General features: G+C 46.4%; 1 protein-coding gene across 3 annotated transcripts in view; it reads left to right on the top strand.

Annotated features, from left to right (window-relative positions):
- Positions 1–17,995, top strand: part of PHACTR2 (phosphatase and actin regulator 2) — a 168,201-nt gene that overhangs the window by 54,372 nt on the left and 95,834 nt on the right. For 2 of the 3 annotated variants that reach the window (XM_056566728.1, XM_056566727.1), the window contains exon 1: positions 17,236–17,523. The exons of the other annotated variant lie outside the window; for it this stretch is intronic. In XM_056566728.1, the coding sequence (XP_056422703.1) occupies positions 17,478–17,523 (46 nt within the window). In that variant the 5' untranslated portion in view covers positions 17,236–17,477. Of the gene's footprint in view, positions 1–17,235; positions 17,524–17,995 lie in introns of those variants that run through there. 3 annotated transcript variants of the gene reach the window in all.

The raw sequence follows: 17,995 nt of genomic DNA, 5'->3' as shown, positions 1-17,995 counted from the left end.
GGCGCTGAAGGAAGACCAGGAAGAGGGATGAAATGTGCCATTTTGGAGAATCGATCAACGACCACCCAAATAACAGTGTTGCCATGGGATGGGGGTAAGTCAGTAATAAAATCCATACCAATCAGAGACCAAGGTTGTTCGGGGACAGGTAGAGGATGAAGAAAACCAGCGGGCTTCTGGCGAGGAGTCTTATCCCGGGCACAGATAGTGCAGGCTCGCACAAAGTCCACCACATCAGTCTCTAGAGTCGGCCACCAATAGAAGCGAGAGATGAGTTGCACAGATTTCTTGATGCCCGCATGACCTGCGAGATGGGAGGAGTGACCCCATTTGAGGATCCCAAGGCGTTGGCGTGGAGAAACAAAGGTCTTTCCTGGAGGAGTTTGCCTGATGGAGGCTGGAGAAGTGGAAATCAGGCAGTCAGGAGGAATGATGTGTTGAGGAGAGAGTTCAATTTCAGAGGCATCTGAGGAACGAGAGAGAGCATCGGCCCTAATGTTCTTATCAGCAGGCCGAAAGTGAATTTCAAAATTAAATCGGGCAAAGAACAGAGACCACCTGGCCTGACGAGGATTCAGCCGTTGGGCAGACTGGAGGTAGGAGAGGTTCTTGTGATCGGTGTAAATAATAACTGGAAATCTTGATCCCTCCAGCAGATGCCTCCATTCCTCAAGTGCTAATTTAATGGCTAGAAGCTCTCGATCCCCGATGGAGTAGTTCCTCTCCGCCGGAGAGAAGGTCCTGGAAAAAAAACCACAAGTAACAGCATGCCCGGAAGAGTTTTTTTGTAGAAGGACAGCTCCAGCTCCCACTGAGGAGGCATCAACCTCCAATAGGAAGGGTTTAGATGGGTCAGGTCTGGAGAGCACGGGAGCCGAAGAAAAGGCAGACTTGAGTCGTTTAAAGGCGTCTTCCGCTTGAGGAGGCCAAGACTTGGGATCGGCATTTTTTTTTGTTAAAGCCACAATAGGAGCCACAATGGTAGAAAAATGTGGAATAAATTGCCTGTAATAATTGGCGAACCCCAAAAAACGTTGGATGGCACGGAGTCCGGAGGGGCGTGGCCAATCTAAGACGGCAGAGAGTTTATCTGGGTCCATTTGTAGTCCCTGGCCAGAGACCAAGTATCCTAGAAAAGGAAGAGATTGGCATTCAAACAGACATTTCTCTATTTTGGCATAGAGTTGATTATCACGAAGTCTCTGAAGAACCATACGGACATGCTGGCGGTGTTCTTCAAGATTGGCAGAAAAAATCAGGATATCGTCCAGATATACAACAACACAGGAGTATAGGAGATCACGAAAAATTTCATTAACAAAGTCTTGGAAGACGGCAGGGGCGTTGCATAGACCAAAGGGCATGACCAGATACTCAAAGTGTCCATCTCTGGTGTTAAATGCCGTTTTCCATTCATCCCCCTCTCTGATGCGGATGAGATTATAAGCACCTCTTAAGTCCAGTTTGGTAAAAATATGGGCACCTTGGAGACGATCAAAGAGTTCAGAGATGAGGGGTAGGGGGTAGCGGTTCTTAACCGTGATTTTATTAAGACCGCGGTAGTCAATGCAAGGACGTAGAGAGCCATCTTTTTTGGACACAAAGAAAAATCCGGCTCCGGCAGGAGAGGAGGATTTACGGATAAAGCCCTTTTTTAAATTTTCTTGGACGTATTCAGACATGGCAAGAGTCTCTGGGACGGACAGAGGATAGATTCTGCCCCGGGGTGGAGTAGTGCCCGGGAGGAGGTCAATGGGACAATCATAAGGCCTGTGAGGAGGTAGAGTCTCAGCTTGTTTTTTGCAAAAAACGTCCGCAAAGTCCATATAGGCCTTAGGGAGACCGGTTACATGAGGAAGCACAGGGACACGGCAAGGTTTACTGGGAACCGGTTTTAAGCAGTCCTTGGAACAAGAGGGCCCCCAACTCTTGATCTCCCCAGTGGACCAATCCAGGATTGGGGAATGGAGTTGAAGCCAGGGAAGTCCAAGAAGGATTTCAGAAGTGCAATTGGGGAGGACCAACAGTTCAATCCTCTCGTGATGAGATCCGATGCACATTAGAAGGGGCTCCGTGCGGAAACGTATAGTACAGTCCAATCTTTCATTGTTTACACAATTGATGTAGAGGGGTCTGGCGAGACTGGTCACCGGGATGTTGAACCTGTTGACGAGAGAGGCTAAGATAAAATTTCCTGCAGATCCAGAGTCCAAGAAGGCCACAGCAGAGAAGGAGAAGGCAGAGGCAGACATCCGCACAGGTACAGTAAGACGTGGAGAAGCAGAGTAGACATCAAGGACTGTCTCACTTTTGTGCGGAGTCAGCGGACGTCTTTCCAGGCGGGGAGGACGGATAGGACAATCCTTCAGGAAGTGTTCGGTACTAGCACAGTACAGGCAGAGATTCTCCATGCGGCGTCGTGTCCTCTCTTGGGGTGTCAGGCGAGACCGGTCGACCTGCATAGCCTCCACGGCGGGAGGCACAGGAACAGATTGCAGGGGACCAGAGGAGAGAGGAGCCGGGGAGAAGAAACGCCTCGTGCGAACAGAGTCCATATCCTGGCGGAGCTCCTGACGCCGTTCGGAAAAACGCATGTCAATGCGAGTGGCAAGATGGATGAGTTCATGTAGGTTAGCAGGGATTTCTCGTGCGGCCAGAACATCTTTAATGTTGCTGGATAGGCCTTTTTTAAAGGTCGCGCAGAGTGCCTCATTATTCCAGGATAATTCTGAAGCAAGGGTACGGAACTGTACGGCATACTCGCCAACGGAAGAATTACCCTGGACCAGGTTCAACAGGGCAGTCTCAGCAGAAGAGGCTCGGGCAGGTTCCTCAAAGACACTTCGAATTTCCGAGAAGAAGGAGTGTACAGAGGCAGTGACGGGGTCATTGCGGTCCCAGAGCGGTGTGGCCCAAGCCAGGGCTTTTCCAGACAGCAGGCTGACTACGAAAGCCACCTTAGACCTTTCAGTGGGGAACTGGTCCGACATCATCTCCAAGTGTAATGAACATTGGGAAAGAAAGCCACGGCAAAACTTAGAGTCCCCATCAAATTTATCCGGCAAGGATAGTCGTATTCCAGAAGCGGCCACTCGCTGCGGAGGAGGTACAGGAGCTGGCGGAGGAGATGATTGCTGGAGCTGTGGTAGTAACTGTTGTAGCATAACAGTCAGTTGAGACAGCTGTTGGCCTTGTTGCGCAATCTGTTGTGACTGCTGGGCGACCACCGTGGTGAGGTCAGCGACAACTGGCAGAGGAACTTCAGCGGGATCCATGGCCGGATCTACTGTCACGATGCCGGCTGGCAGGTAGTGGATCCTCTGTGCCAGAGAGGGATTGGCGTGGACCGTGCTAGAGGATCGGTTCTAAGTCACTACTGGTTTTCACCAGAGCCCGCCGCAAAGCGGGATGGTCTTGCTGCGGCGGTAGTGACCAGGTCGTATCCCCTAGCAACGGCTCAACCTCTCTGGCTGCTGAAGATAGGCGCGGTACAAGGGAGTAGACAGAAGCAAGGTCGGACGTAGCAGAAGGTCGGGGCAGGCAGCAAGGATCGTAGTCAGGGGCAACGGCAGAAGGTCTGGAATCACAGGCAAGGAACACACAAGGAACGCTTTCACTGGCACTAGGGCAACAAGATCCGGCGAGGGAGTGAAGGGGAAGTGAGGTGATATAGGGAAGTGCACAGGTGTAAACACTAATTGGAACCACTGCACCAATCAGCGGTGCAGTGGCCCTTTAAATCGCAAAGACCCGGCGCGCGCGCGCCCTAGGGAGCGGGGCCGCGCGCGCCGGGACAGAACTGACGGGGAGCGAGTAAGGTACGGGAGCCGGGGTGCGCATCGCGAGCGGGCGCTACCCGCATCGCGAATCGCATCCCGGCCGGAGGTGGTAACGCAGCGCCCCGGGTCCGTGGAACCGACCGGGGCGCTGCAGTGAGGGAAGTGTAGCGAGCGCTCCGGGGAGGAGCGGGGACCCGGAGCGCTCGGCGTAACAGCCTACAATTGTTGCAAAACTACAAGTCCCAGCATGCCAGACAGCCTTTGGCTGTCTGGGCATGCTGGGAGTTGTAGTTTAGCAACAGCTGAAGTCTCCCTGTCTGGACCACTTTAGGAGAAGGGTAAATGATTGGCTAGCCACATATGACTTAATTCCACTCATTGGTCGATTGAGACCGAGCTTTTGAGTGGCCGACAACCTAATGAATACATCTGACACCATATAAAAGGGTTCATTTATCATTGACATTCAATGCTGTCAGTCCATCTCCTTGATAAAGCCACAGTTGTGTGCGAAACATGTCGGGGGGGGGGGGGGGGTGACAGCACATGGTTTTAACTGCAGTCCACTATGTCTCAAATTAACAACTGAATTAGAATAATCTAACAATAGGTAGGGTCAGAATTGGCCAGAGAGCCTTCATAACCATGCCTGCGGTGCACAGCAGGTCACGGGTAGTGTGTGCTGCATAGCCACCGAGAGTAACTAAACAGTGAATGTCACATATATAAGTGACGTTAGCACCTCATGTGAAAACCACATCCACAGTGGCATTACCATCTTGGGGGTGTTTATACCTACTCTTGATGCACAATACTGTGTCCACACTATTTAGCCCATTTAAGAGGGAGATATATCCCCTGATTTAGCAAGACGGCAAGATATATAGGCCTGTCGAGTGTGACACTGGATCACTCAGATAGTTAATCTCAATCACTGTTGAGTACTCACGGTGGCCACATCGGCTATGACCCAAAAGTACGGATTCTCAGATACTCATTTCACATTAGTGGTACTGTAATTTTAAACGTGTATCTCACCTTTTTGTTGCATTTATATGAGAACATTAAAAGTTAAGTTTTAGTTATTTGTAGCACATGTGATTTAGAGGTTATTTACGTAACCCCCTAGGGTTAATTCGTTGTTGTGTCCCTGTCTGGGAGGACACTGCCAGAAGGGTCTGTTCACATTATACAAAACGGACAGTGTGAACAGAGCCTCACACTTACCAGCCTGGCTCCCGTCTGTAGCTCCGCCCCTAATAACGTCATCATTAGGGGCAGAGCTACATAGACCCGGCCGGGACAGGAGCAAGGGAGGTAAGTGGACGCCGGCTTCTGTATACACTATATACAGCTATCTATAGATAGCTGTATATACTGTATTCCGCCCAAAGGGGCTCTAGAAGCAGGGAATCCTGTCAGTCTGGTGACAGGATTCCCGGCTCCTGTATAGTATACACGGGTACACTATGCACCCCTGTATACTATACGGCCGGGGTAGGTGAGCAGTGATGCTATACATCATTCCTCACCTCCTTACACTCTGAGGACTAGGCGCTCCGCATCCGACCCACAGAGTGGTACCTGAAGGCAGTGAGAAAACTGCCACAAGGTACATATTTGGCTGTTTCCACACACCAGGGAAAATGACAGAAAAACTGCCAAAACGCAGGAAAAAGCTGTGGCTGTTTTTCTGGCATTTTTGCTGGTGTTTTTTTAGGTGTTAGCAAAAAACCAAGCGAGAAACGTAGCCTAAAGCTTAGTTCTCCATTTTCAATGAATGGGTTCACACTTCGTTTACTCCATCAGTTGCATACAACCTGTCATGAAGGGAATGACAGAGTATATTACGGAGTGTCGGCAGTGGGCCCATTCAATTTAGTGACCTAGTCGTTTGATTTTTTCATTCAAGCATTTCTAACTGAGAAATTTGGGTAAATAAATGTACACATGCGTTTTTTTTAACCTATAGAGGTCAATGGGAAGAAAAGTGCCAGAAAATCTGGAAAAAAAATACCAAAGTCACAGCATGACCGTGCATATGATTTACAAAGTTTCCTATGTTGACTGGTTCAAACTAGATGAATCCACATCCTCTTTACAAGTCGTATACATCCATCTATACAGCTAGGCCTTGAAAAGACAAATCACAACAACATCTGTACATCCCTTTATGATATAGTGTGCAGATCAGGAATATATCCTGCAATATAATTCCCGCCAAGCTGTCAATGTATATATCTGCAGCCCAGAAAAGGGTCCTAGGATTTATAATGAGAAGCATAGAATTATACTTTTATCACCGTCATAGAGATTATAGCAGAGGTCAGTGTACTGCCTCATGAATCCTGCTCTCTATCATCCTGTATACTACTGGAGAGAGTCCCATTCATGAAAGTAACTGAACAGACTATTCAGCCAGCGAGGGACTTAGACTAAAGAGTATTACTAGAAGATAAACCACATCATCCCACATGCATAAATCTCAAGCCAAAATCTACAAAAATCAAATAAACGGTGAAAGTGTATGAATTTATTCCACACGCTGGTGACTGACCGAAGAACGGAGCGTGTTAATGGTAATGCCTTTCTAAAGTCCAGGTGGGGAATTTAACATTGGTGGGGTATTATTGCCTATATTTAGCACAATTTTAGCACAATACAATTTTTTGTGAAAACATTTGCGAGTTTTCACCAGCTCTAAAGCTGAAGTGAATTTAGCGTGAACACCTTTTGTCTTTTTACTTTGCATTGGTTGCTGATTTATGAAGTGACCTTTTTAAAAAAAATGCACATTTTTGCACAATTTTTGCAAAATGCAAATTTTTGCACAATGCAAATTCACACCTGCGATTTGCGCCAATTCCGGGTCATTCGGGTCTATGGTGACCCGGAATATAAGGAGGATCGCGGTTGTCCATGACAACCACGATCCCCCTGAAGGGATAGGAGTGAGGTGGCAGGGGTGCCACCCCTCCTATCCCTGCTATTGGTCGTCAAGATGCGACGACCAATAGCAGATCAGGGGCGGGGGGTTAACTTTCGGTTTCCCCGTTCTGCCCACCCACAATAGGCGGGCAGAACGGGGAAACCGAGGAGGATCGGGGCCGAAGTCCACTCACCCATCGGCGACGGCAGCGGGCGACGATCGATGGCGGCAGCGGGCGACGATCGGCGTAAGAAGAGGATGGCTATGCCACTCCCTGGATCCTACGGAAGCCGGTGAGTAGCCTAGCAACATCTGGAGGGCTACAGTCTGAGACCATTATACAGTGGTCTCTAAACTGTAGCCCTCCAGATGTTGCAAAACTACAACTCCCTGCATGCCCAGACAGCTGTTTGGGCATGCTGGGATTTGTAGTTTTGCAACAGCTGGAGGGCTGCAGTTTGGAGAACACTTTGCAGTGATTTCTAAACCGTGGCCCTCTAGATCTGGCAAAACTACAACTCCTAGCATGGCCACACATCAGTTTGCTGTCTGGGCATGCTGGGATTTGTAGTTTTGCAACATCTGGTGGGCCACAGTTTGGAGATCACTGTGCAGTGGTCTCTAAACTTTAGCCCTCCAGATGTTGCAAACTGCAAATCCCAGCATGCGCAAACAGCTGTCTCGGCATGCTGGGAGTTGTACTTGCGTACCTCCAGCTGTTGCATAACTACATCTCCCAGCATGCCCTTCATCGATCAGTACATGCTGGGAGTTGAAGTTTTGCAACAACTGGAGACACTGGTTGGAAAATACTGAAGGTTTTCCAACCAGTGTGCCTTCAGCTGTTGCAAAAGTACAACTCCCAGCATGCACGGTCTGTCAGTACATGCTGGGAGTTGTAGTTTTGAAACAGCTGGAGATTTACCCCCCCCCCCCCCCCCCCCATGAATGTAGAGGGTACATTCACACGGGCGGGTTTACAGTTAGTTTTCTGCTTCAAGTTTGGGGTGCGGCAAATTTTTCGCCGCATTGCAAACTCCTAGTGGGAAACTCACCGTAAACGCCCACCAGTGTGAATTTACCCTAAAAACACTACACTACACTAAAACAAAATAAAGGTTAAAACGCAACATATACACCCTCTTACACTGTGCCCCCCCAATAAAAATGAAAAACGTATCGTACGGCAGTGTTTCCAAAACAGAGCCTCCAGCTGTTGCAAAACAACAACTCCCAGCATTTCCAGACAGCCACTGACAGTCCAGGCATGCTGGGAGTTTAGCAACAGCTGGAGGCACCCTGTTTGGGAATCACTGGCATAGAATACCCCTATGTCCACCCCTATGAAATCCCTATTTAGTCCTCAAATGCGCATAGTGCATATTTTTACAAGCGGTAAAAGCAAAAAAAGACGGAAGTACCCCATATGTGGACGTAAAATGTTCTACGGATGCACAGCAAGGCTCAGGAGTGAGTTTGCACTATGTACATTTGAGACCTCAATTGGTGATTTGCACAGGGGTGGCTGATTTTACAGCGGTTCTGACATAAACGCAAAAAAAAAAAATACCCACACCCCTCGCAGAACGTAACAAGGTGTACAGTGAGCCTTAACACCCCACAGGTGTTTGACGAATTTTCATTAAAGTTGGATGGGAAAATGAAAAAAAAAAAAAAGTTTTTTCACTAAAATGCTGGTGTTACCCTAAATTTTTCATTTTCACAAGGGAAAATAGGAAAAAGCCCCTCAAAACAATGGACCCCTCTCACATGTGACCCCATTTTGGAAACTACACCCCTCATGGAATGTAATAAGGGGTGCAGTGAGCACTTATACCCTACAGGTGTTTGACAGATTTTTGGAATAGTGATCCGTGAAAATGAAAATTTAATTTTTCATTTGCACAGCCCACTGTTCCAAAAATCTGTCAAATGCCAGTGGGGTGTAAATACTCACTGCACCCCTTATTAAATTCTGTGAGGGGTGTAGTTTCCAAAATGGGGTCACATGTGGGGGGGGGTCCACTGTTCTGGCACCACGGGGACATTTGTAAAGTACATGGCCCCCAACTTTCATTCCAAACAAATTCTGTTTCAAAAAGCTCAATGGCGCTCCATCTCTTCTGAGCATTGTAGTTCGCCAGCAGAGCACTTGACGTCCACATATGGGGTATTTCCATACTCAGAAGAAATGGGGTTACAAATTTTGGGGTCATTTTCTCCTATTACCCCTTGTAAAAATGTAAAATTGGGGAAAAACTGCATTTTTTTTTTATTTACACATTCAACTTTCACAAAGTCGTCAAACACCTGTGGGGTGTTAAGGCTCACTGTACCCCTTGTTACATTCCTTGAGGGGTGTAGTTTCCAAAATATTATGCCATGTGTTTTTTCTCTCCTCTATTCTGGCACCATAGGGGCTTCCTAAATGCTACATGCCCCCCAAAAACCATTTCAGCAAAATTTGCTTTCCAAAAGCTAAATGTGACTCCTTCTCTTCTGAGCATTGTAGTTCACCTGCAGAGCATTTTATCTCCTAACATGGGGTATTTCCATACTCAGAAGAGATGGGGTTACAAATTTTGGGGGACATTTTCTCCCATTACCCTTTGTAAAAATGTTAAATTTGGGGAAAAAACTTCACTTTAGTGAAAAAAAAATGTTTTCATTTACACATCCGACTTTAACGAAAAGTTGTCAAACACCTGTGGGGTGTTAAGGCTCACTGTACCCCTTGTTACGTGCCTTGAGGAGTGTAGTTTTCAAAATGGTATGCCATATGGGGATTTTCTTCTGTTCTGGCACCATAGGGGCTTCCTAAATGTGAAATGCCCCCCAAAAACCATTTCAGCAAAATTCACTCTCCAAAGTCGCTTCTTCCCTTTTGAGCCCCCTACTGCACCCGCCGAACACTTGACATATACATATGAGGTATTTCCTTACTCATGAGAAATTGGGTTACAAATTTTGGGGGACTTTTTCTCCTATTACCCCTTGTAAAAATTCAAAAACTGGGTCTACAAGAACATGCGAGTGTAAAAAATCAAGATTTTTAATTTTCTCCCTTCACTTTGCTGCTATTCCTGTGAAACACCTAAAGGGTTAACAAACTTTCTGAATGTCATTTTGAATACTTTTAGGGGTGCAGTTTTTATAACAGGGTCATTTATGGGGTATTTTATAATAAGAAAGCCCATCAAATCCACTTAAAAACTGAACTGGTCCCTGAAAAATTTTGATTTTGAAAATTTTGTGAAAAATTGGAAAATTGCTCCTGAACTTTGAAGTCCTCTGATGTCTTCCAAAAGTAAAAACATGTCAACTTTATGATGAAAATATAAAGTAGACATACTGTATATGTGAATCAAAATATATTTTATTTGGAATGTCTTTTTCCTTACAAGCAGAGAGCTTCAAAGTTAGAAAAATTCAAAAATTATTCAAGTATCGGCAAAAATTTACCTCTAACATAAAGTAGAATATGTCACGAAAAAACAGTCTCGGAATCAGAATGAGTTAAAGAGTAAAAGCATCCCAGAGTTATTAATGCTTAAAGTGATAGTGGTCAGATGTGCAAAAAATGCCCGGGTCCTTAAGGTGAAAATGGGCTGGGTCTTTAAACCACAAACAAACACCAGCCCAGACCTGGCTTACAAAACTAAATTTGCCGTACGTACACAAAGAAAAAAAGTTGAAAAAAAAGAGGTCACTTTCACCAACACTGATAAGTTCCCCTCTAGGGATCGACAAGATCTCTGTATTTACATATATAAGCAGTAATGTATCATTCTCTGTGTAAATCAAGTTCTTTTTACCCATTTGCCTTGGTGTACATCATGTGTACTTTCCCCACATCTATGAATGAGGTGCACATTAGCAAAGTAGCTTAGATGTAGACAAGTTTCTAAGTGTGGTATGGACTGCTGTGAGGTACTGTGTTAAAAATCTTAGTGCTTGCATAAAAATTTGTGACTCTTCGTTAGGCTGGGTTCACATCACGTTTTCTCCCATACGGGAGCGCATTCAGCAGGGGAGGAGTTGAAACCTTGCGCTCCCGTATGCCTTTCTATGCGCTCCCATATGTAATTCATTTCAATGAGCTAGCCGGAGTGAAACGTTCGGTCCAGTCGGCTCATTTTTGCGCTGTATGCGCTTTTTCCCCAGACCTAAAACTGTGGTCAACCACGGTTTTAGGTTCAGTTGTAAAAGCGCAACCACAGACCACAGTTTTAGGTCTGGGGAAAAAGCGCATACAGCGCAAAAATGAGCCGACTGGACCGAACGTTTCACTCCGGCTAGCTCATTGAAATGAATTACATACAGGAGCGCATAGAAAGGCATACGGGAGCGCAAGGTTTCAGCTGCCGTATGCGCTCCCGTATGGGAGAAAATGTGATGGGAACCCAGCCATATATGTCACAGTTGATACATCCCTGACCACTACAAAAAGCTAAGGATAGGTTCACATGGCCGTTGTCTCCCGTCCCGCTATTCTTCCGTCACTACTGCTATACGGACCATACTAACAAACTAGGGATGTCCCGATACCAATACTGATATTGATACTGGACATTTGCACGAGTACTTGTACTCGTGCAAATGTTCCCGATACCTAATCAGATACCTGCCAGCGGGACTCCCACCGGCAGGTATCACGGAGGTGCGGTAAGCCACCTGCACTCTCCACACGGATCAACTCCCACGTTTCCCCCCTGCGCCCACTCCCGAGCTATGCAGCACGCTCAGCAGCTGAGCGCGCGTCATATCCAGGGCCCACATTAACCTTTTAGACGCCACGATCAAAGTTGATCATGGCGTCTAAAAGTCCTGAAGTTAACAGCTTAGGGACGCTGATCAGGATCACTGAGGTGAAATCGCGGTGTCTGGATCAGCTGAGAGGACGGACGGAGGTCCTTACCGTGCTCCATGCCCTCCAATTGTCGCTTGTTTACTGCAGCCAGCCATGGCAGGCAGCAGTAAAGGAGCACTGATAACACTGATCAATGCTATGCTATGGTATAGCATTGATCAGTGTATGCAATCTACAGAAGACTAATAAATAGTGAAATAATGTGTAATAAATAATATACATGTAAATTAACCCCTTCCCTGATAAAAATTTGAATCACCCCCCTTTTTAAAAAGTTTAAATAAAACAAATATATATATATATATATATATATATATATATTTTTTTTTTTTTTTATGTAAAAAAAGCCCTTTTTATTATAAAAACTAAAAAAAACATACCTCTTTTTTCCTTTAAAGAAAAAAAAAACCCTGTCACGTGACATTGAAAAAAGAATCGGTAATCAGCGAGTACTTTAAAAAAAGTAACTCTTACTTGGTCTTAAAAAAGTGGTATTGGGACATTCCTATAACAAACAGATGCAAAGAATGCCATTAATGCCAGATTTTAGTCCGTTTATTTTCCATTTTTATTATTGTATGGCTACTTTCTGGTTCCTCACACCTCACATGCTCAGAAGAAATAACAGATCAAAAACAGAGATATTAAAGGCTCGTCTGTTTTCAATCCGTTACCGATAGACTTCAATGTTAAATTTATAATATCCTTTTTCTATTCCGTTATTTTTGACGGGAGAAAAAACACGGCATGCACCGTCTTTTCTCCTGCAAAAAATTATGGAAAGGAAAGCAAATGGGTGCAAACAGCTGACAAAGGATTGTAAAAAATTCCACAGGAGCTTCAGTGGGCTCCTTTTATGACAGTTTGAAAGCCGTTAGAAAAAGCCTTGAACGGGACAGCAGACTGGAGGAAATTTACGGGAACAGACGGCCGTGTGAACGAGCCCTAACCATGCCAAACTACATTCAAGTTGTTTTGTTGAATGAGTCTAAAAGCATTTTGCAAAAAATTTGACTTTTTAACCCAAAGCTTGGAGACTATGGGGGAGATTTATCAAGACCTGTGCATGGAAAAGTTGCCCAGTTGCCCATAGCAACCAACCAGATTTCTTCTTTCATTTTTAAAAAGACCTTTGCATAATGAAAGAAGCAATCTGATTGGTTGCTATGGGCAACTGGGCAACTTTCCCTCTGCACAGGTTTTGATAAATCTCCCTCTATGTTCCCATACAAGCCAGAAAAACTTCAACCAGGGCCAGGTTGTAGTAAAATCAGGCTTCTTAGGGCACTCTTGAGTTTTACGATGGATTTCAGTGGATGTAACTAAGGATAAGGAACCACAGGACTTTTATTCCATCAAATAACAAGCCACATGGCATGGTGTGACATCACGACCACAGCCATCCTAACTAACTAAAAAATAACTTTCAGACTGCTGTGTGCTGCACGGAGATCACGGTGGGGGGTCCCAGCGGTGGGACCCCCGCGATCAGACATCTTATGCCCTATCCTATGGATAGGGGATAAGATGTCTAGCAACGGAGTACCCTTTTAAAGGTAATTTGACAAAAGGATCAATCACACTAACCTGAATATACAGGTAGATAGCGTAGGGGACCTTGTTTCTAGCGATCCTGTGGATAGGGGATAAGTTCGTTTTTGCTGGAATTCCCCTTTAAGCTCTTCTATGTCTGCTTTGTGCAATGGTGGACAAAACTATACACAATGGCCCTGATTTACTAAGAGTGTAGTGTAGGTTTTGTTGTGTTTTTTGCTGTTCCAACCTTTCTTTTCCACGGTATTTACTAATTTACTCCGCTTTTGGAAACTTTATACAGAAAATTCACATGATTTTCAGAGTGGTTTTCAGAAAAGACAAGTGATTTTGGATGAAATGTAGGGAACATACTTCTTTTCTCAAAAACCACACCCATTGGCCCTCATTTACTATTGCAAACCTGACGTGTTTTGTCGGGTTATGCACCAGATTCTGCTACATTGCGCCAGAAATTCTGTCTGCGCCAGAATTTGCACCAGAATTGAAAAAACCTTGACTAACTCTCCATTTTGCTAAGAAAACCCAAAGAAGGGGCGTGACCATTGGGGAAAGGGCGCGCGGTCACCGAAAAGGGGCGTGTTCCCTACATTTTTCTCAAAAACCCAACATATTTACTAAGGTTTCCACAGAAAATGGGGTGAATTTCAGCAGAGAAAAAACCCTACAGATCAGAGCATGTGTAAAAAAAAAGCAAAGTGTAGGGAAAGTGGAAAATGTAGGGAAACCTTAGAAAATACCGTGGAAAATAAATTGTAGGGCCATTTTATAGTTTTTTTTTTTTTACTCTGAGGCCCTTATTTACTAAGAGTGGAGGTTTCTTTGTGGGTTTTAATTCCCTACAATTCTTTTCCATGGTATTTACTAATGTTTCCCTACACTTTGCTTTTTTTTTTACACATGCTCTGATCTGTAGGGTTTTCCTCAGCTGAAATCCACCACATTTTATGTGGAAACCATAGTAAATATGTTGGGTTTTTGTGAAAATGTCGCGAACATGCCCCTTTTCAACAATGGCCACACCTATTTTTGGGTTTTCTTATAAAAATGGAGAGTTAGTCGGGGCTTTATTCAATTCTGGCGCACAACTCGACAAAACATGTCGGGTTTGCAATAGTAAATGAGGGCCTGAGTGTTTCTGATTCTGTTGGGTTTTTTACACAGAATTTAGGCGCACAACCCGACAAAAAGAGTCAGAATGCTGTTAGTAAATGAGGGCCAATATTTTGTGTGTTCTCTTACTAGGGGTTCATACAGCAGTGTCACCTTAGCCACTAATTGGTTGAGCGGGTCATTTTATGTTCTGACTATGGCCCTGGCAGCGCTGCATAGGTGGACCACATCTCTGTAATAGTGGAGGAAGATACATAAGATAGGTACTTCACTCCTTGGAATACCCTGTAAGGCAAGCAGCAATAGAATTGTGTACATTTTCAAGTCTACTTTGTTAAAATCTGTGTGAATGCTTAGTGGAGATTAACATAACACCAAAGATTTTTAATTATTCACTTGTTGCTAAGAAAAAAAAATGAACGCAACCAAAACAATCGTTTCATCTGTTCATGCAAGAACAACACCAAGGTTTTCAAGTGTCAAAAATATTAGCATATCAACAAGCTCATCTTGGCAGGCAAGCCCTTCTTTTCTTGCATCTAACACTTAGTCCGTTCACAGAGGCCTCTTTGTTTCCAGACATTGGTATTAGCACAGTAGAGTGAGAAACAGAGGAAAGAAAATACTACAGATGAAGTTCTGGGCCTTGTAGCAATATATATATATATATATACATACCGTATTTTTCGCCGTATAAGATGCACTTTTTCTTCTCCAAAACTGGGGGGAAAAAGTCGGTGCGTCTTATACGGCGAATACACCCCTATCGCGGCGGTCCCTGCGGCCATCAACGCCCGGGACCCACGGCTAATACAGGACATCACCGATCGCGGTGATGCCCTGTATTAACCCTTCAGATGCGGCGATCAAAGCTGACCGCCACGTCTGAAGGGGAAAAGTGACACTAACCCGGCTGTTCAGTCGGGCCCGTCGCGATTTCACCGCAGCGGTCCTAAACAGCCCGACTAAATAGCCGGGTTAGTGCTTACAGGACACCGGGAGGGACCTTACCTGCCTCCTCGGTGTCTTCTCCGTTCAGGGATCCCCTGTATGGCCGGCGCTCTCCTTCGTCATCACGTCGTCGCGTACGTGCGTAACGACGTGATGGCGGCGACAGAGAGCGAGGATACCCGGCCGGCAGCAGAGACGTTCCGGAGCGACGGGGACACGGCGACAGCGATGGAGCGACATCCAGGGCAGCGGTGATGGGTCTGGAGCGGCGGGGACACGTGAGTATTACCTCCTATGCAGTGGTCTTCAATCTGCGGACCTCCAGATGTTGCAAGACTACAACTCCCAGCCTGCCCGGACAGCCAACGGTTGAAGACCACTATTGGGTTCAAAATCTTAATTTTTTTAGATTTTGCCCCATAAATTGGGTGCGTCTTATACGCCGGTGCATCCTATAGGGCGAAAAATACGGTATATTTAGTGTTAGACAGTGACAGGAATGGTAGTCAGTGATTGCTTCTCCCCCAAAGGTACCTGTCATGTGTACCTACCAGGAGGTGCCTGTCTCGTCAGGAAAGTTAAGGGATGACCTCAATCTGAAGTGCACTTGGGTTCTCCAGCAATGATCTAAAACACACCAACAAGTCTACCCCTGAATGGCTTAACAAACTAAAATGAAGCTTTTGGAGTGGCCTGGTAGGGCCATGAAGGGTCGGATAGATTTTTTTCTCTATTGTAAATGAAATAACTTGAATAACTGCATTTTGTGTTTACTTGAGTTATCTTTGCGTAATATAAAAATTAGTTTGAGCTGAAGAAAAAAGGGTTCGTGTTATTACAAATGTTTTTGACATGTTGCTCCTGAGACCCCCTGGGACCACTAGTTTTCTACTGGAGAAGTCTGCATAGAGATTTGTACAGGAAAATGATTGGATCCGCCAGCCCCTTCTGTGCTCCCATATAGCAGCTAAGTACAGCTCTCACTGACACGTCCCATAGACCAAAGTTTCCCAACCAGGGTGCCTCCAGCTGTTGCAAAACTACAACTTGGGCATGCTGGGAGTTGTAGACGTTCAACAGCTGGAGGCACCCTGGTTGGGAATCAATGCCATAGACAGTGAATGGAGTGCACACTTGACACTGCTGCAATTCAATGGGAGACTTCAGTTCAGTTCTCTAGATCTTGGGGGTCCCAGCAAATGAATCCACTGTGATCAGTTTTTGAGGTCATAGGGGTCCCAGCAAATGGATCCACTGTAATCAGTCCTTTAGATTGTGGGGGATCCCAGCAAATGGATCCACTGTGATCAGTTCTCTAGATTGTGGGGGATCCCAGCAAATGGATCCACTGTAATCAGTTCTCTAGATTGTGGGGGGTCCCAGCAAATGGATCCACTGTAATCAGTTCTCTAGATTGTGGGGGGTCCCAGCAAATGGATCCTCTGTGATCAGTTCTCTATTGTGGGGGGTCCCAGCAAATGGATCCACTGTGGTCAGTTCTTGAGATCATAGGGGTCCCAGTAAATGGATCCACTGTAATCAGTTCTCTAGATTGTGGGGGGTCCCAGCAAATGGATCCACTGTGATCAGTTCTCTAGATTGTGGGGGATCCCAGCAAATGGATCCACTGTAATCAGTTCTCTAGATTGTGGGGGGTCCCAGCAAATGGATCCACTGTAATCAGTTCTCTAGATTGTGGGGGGTCCCAGCAAATGGATCCACTGTGATCAGGTCTCGAGATCTCAGTAGTTCAGCTGATAGATCACTGTACATCTCTGCACTTTTCTATGTCCACCTTGGGGTAAGCGGGGCGCTATTTCTCTTTTTTCTCAGGCAGCAATAATGTTGAAGTCATACACAGGACATATGGTCCGGCCAACAGCACCGCGACCCCCGAGCCCCATAACGTGTGTGGAGAGAGGAGGGTGAGGGAGGGAAGAAGGACTCTGAGGGAAGACAAAAAGGAGCGGAAAGAGAGAGGGGAGAGCCCGAGGTGCTGATAGGACACACGGCGGAGAGAGGGGCCGGGGCAGGAGGCGGAGGAGGAGGAGGGAGTGTGTCTGCCAGTGACCTGTGACCCGCACTAATCTGCCCCAGGAATGACAGGCATCCACACTGGAGCTGCTGCAGGCGCTGCTGGACACGGAGCGGGGCACCGATAACCACGGCCGAGCACCGGGACATGACACCCTGCCGGGATTACTTCTACTGGGAATGCACGGTCAGCGGAGACTGAGAGCCGCCTGAGACCGGACAAAGGGGCCCTCCTGGCGGGGAAGCCATGGGCCAGACCTCCGTATCCTCTCTGTCCCAGAAGACGGGCAGCGGTGAGTACTGTGGGCACTGTGCCCTGAGCTGGCAGATAGGTGTGGGTGGGCACAGCTACAACTTCTGTGCGAGTGAGTCAATGAGCGGAGTCAGCATGGGCATCCCTGCGTGATTGGCATATACCCGTACTGTATGGGGACCAGCCTGGGCATACACCCGTACTGTATGGGGACCAGCCTGGGCATACACCCGTACTGTATGGGGACCAGCCTGGGCATACACCCGTACTGTATGGGGACCAGCCTGGGCATACACCCGTACTGTATGGGGACCAGCCTGGGCATACACCCGTACTGTATGGGGACCAGCCTGGGCATACACCCGTACTGTATGGGGACCAGCCTGGGCATACACCCGTACTGTATGGGGACCAGCCTGGGCATACACCCGTACTGTATGGGGACCAGCCTGGGCATACACCCGTACTGTATGGGGACCAGCCTGGGCATACACCCGTACTGTATGGGCACC

This window comes from Hyla sarda, chromosome 3 (assembly GCF_029499605.1).
Source record: "Hyla sarda isolate aHylSar1 chromosome 3, aHylSar1.hap1, whole genome shotgun sequence".
Taxonomy (NCBI): Eukaryota; Metazoa; Chordata; class Amphibia; order Anura; family Hylidae; genus Hyla; species Hyla sarda.
This window is presented reverse-complemented; position numbering and strand designations above follow the sequence as displayed.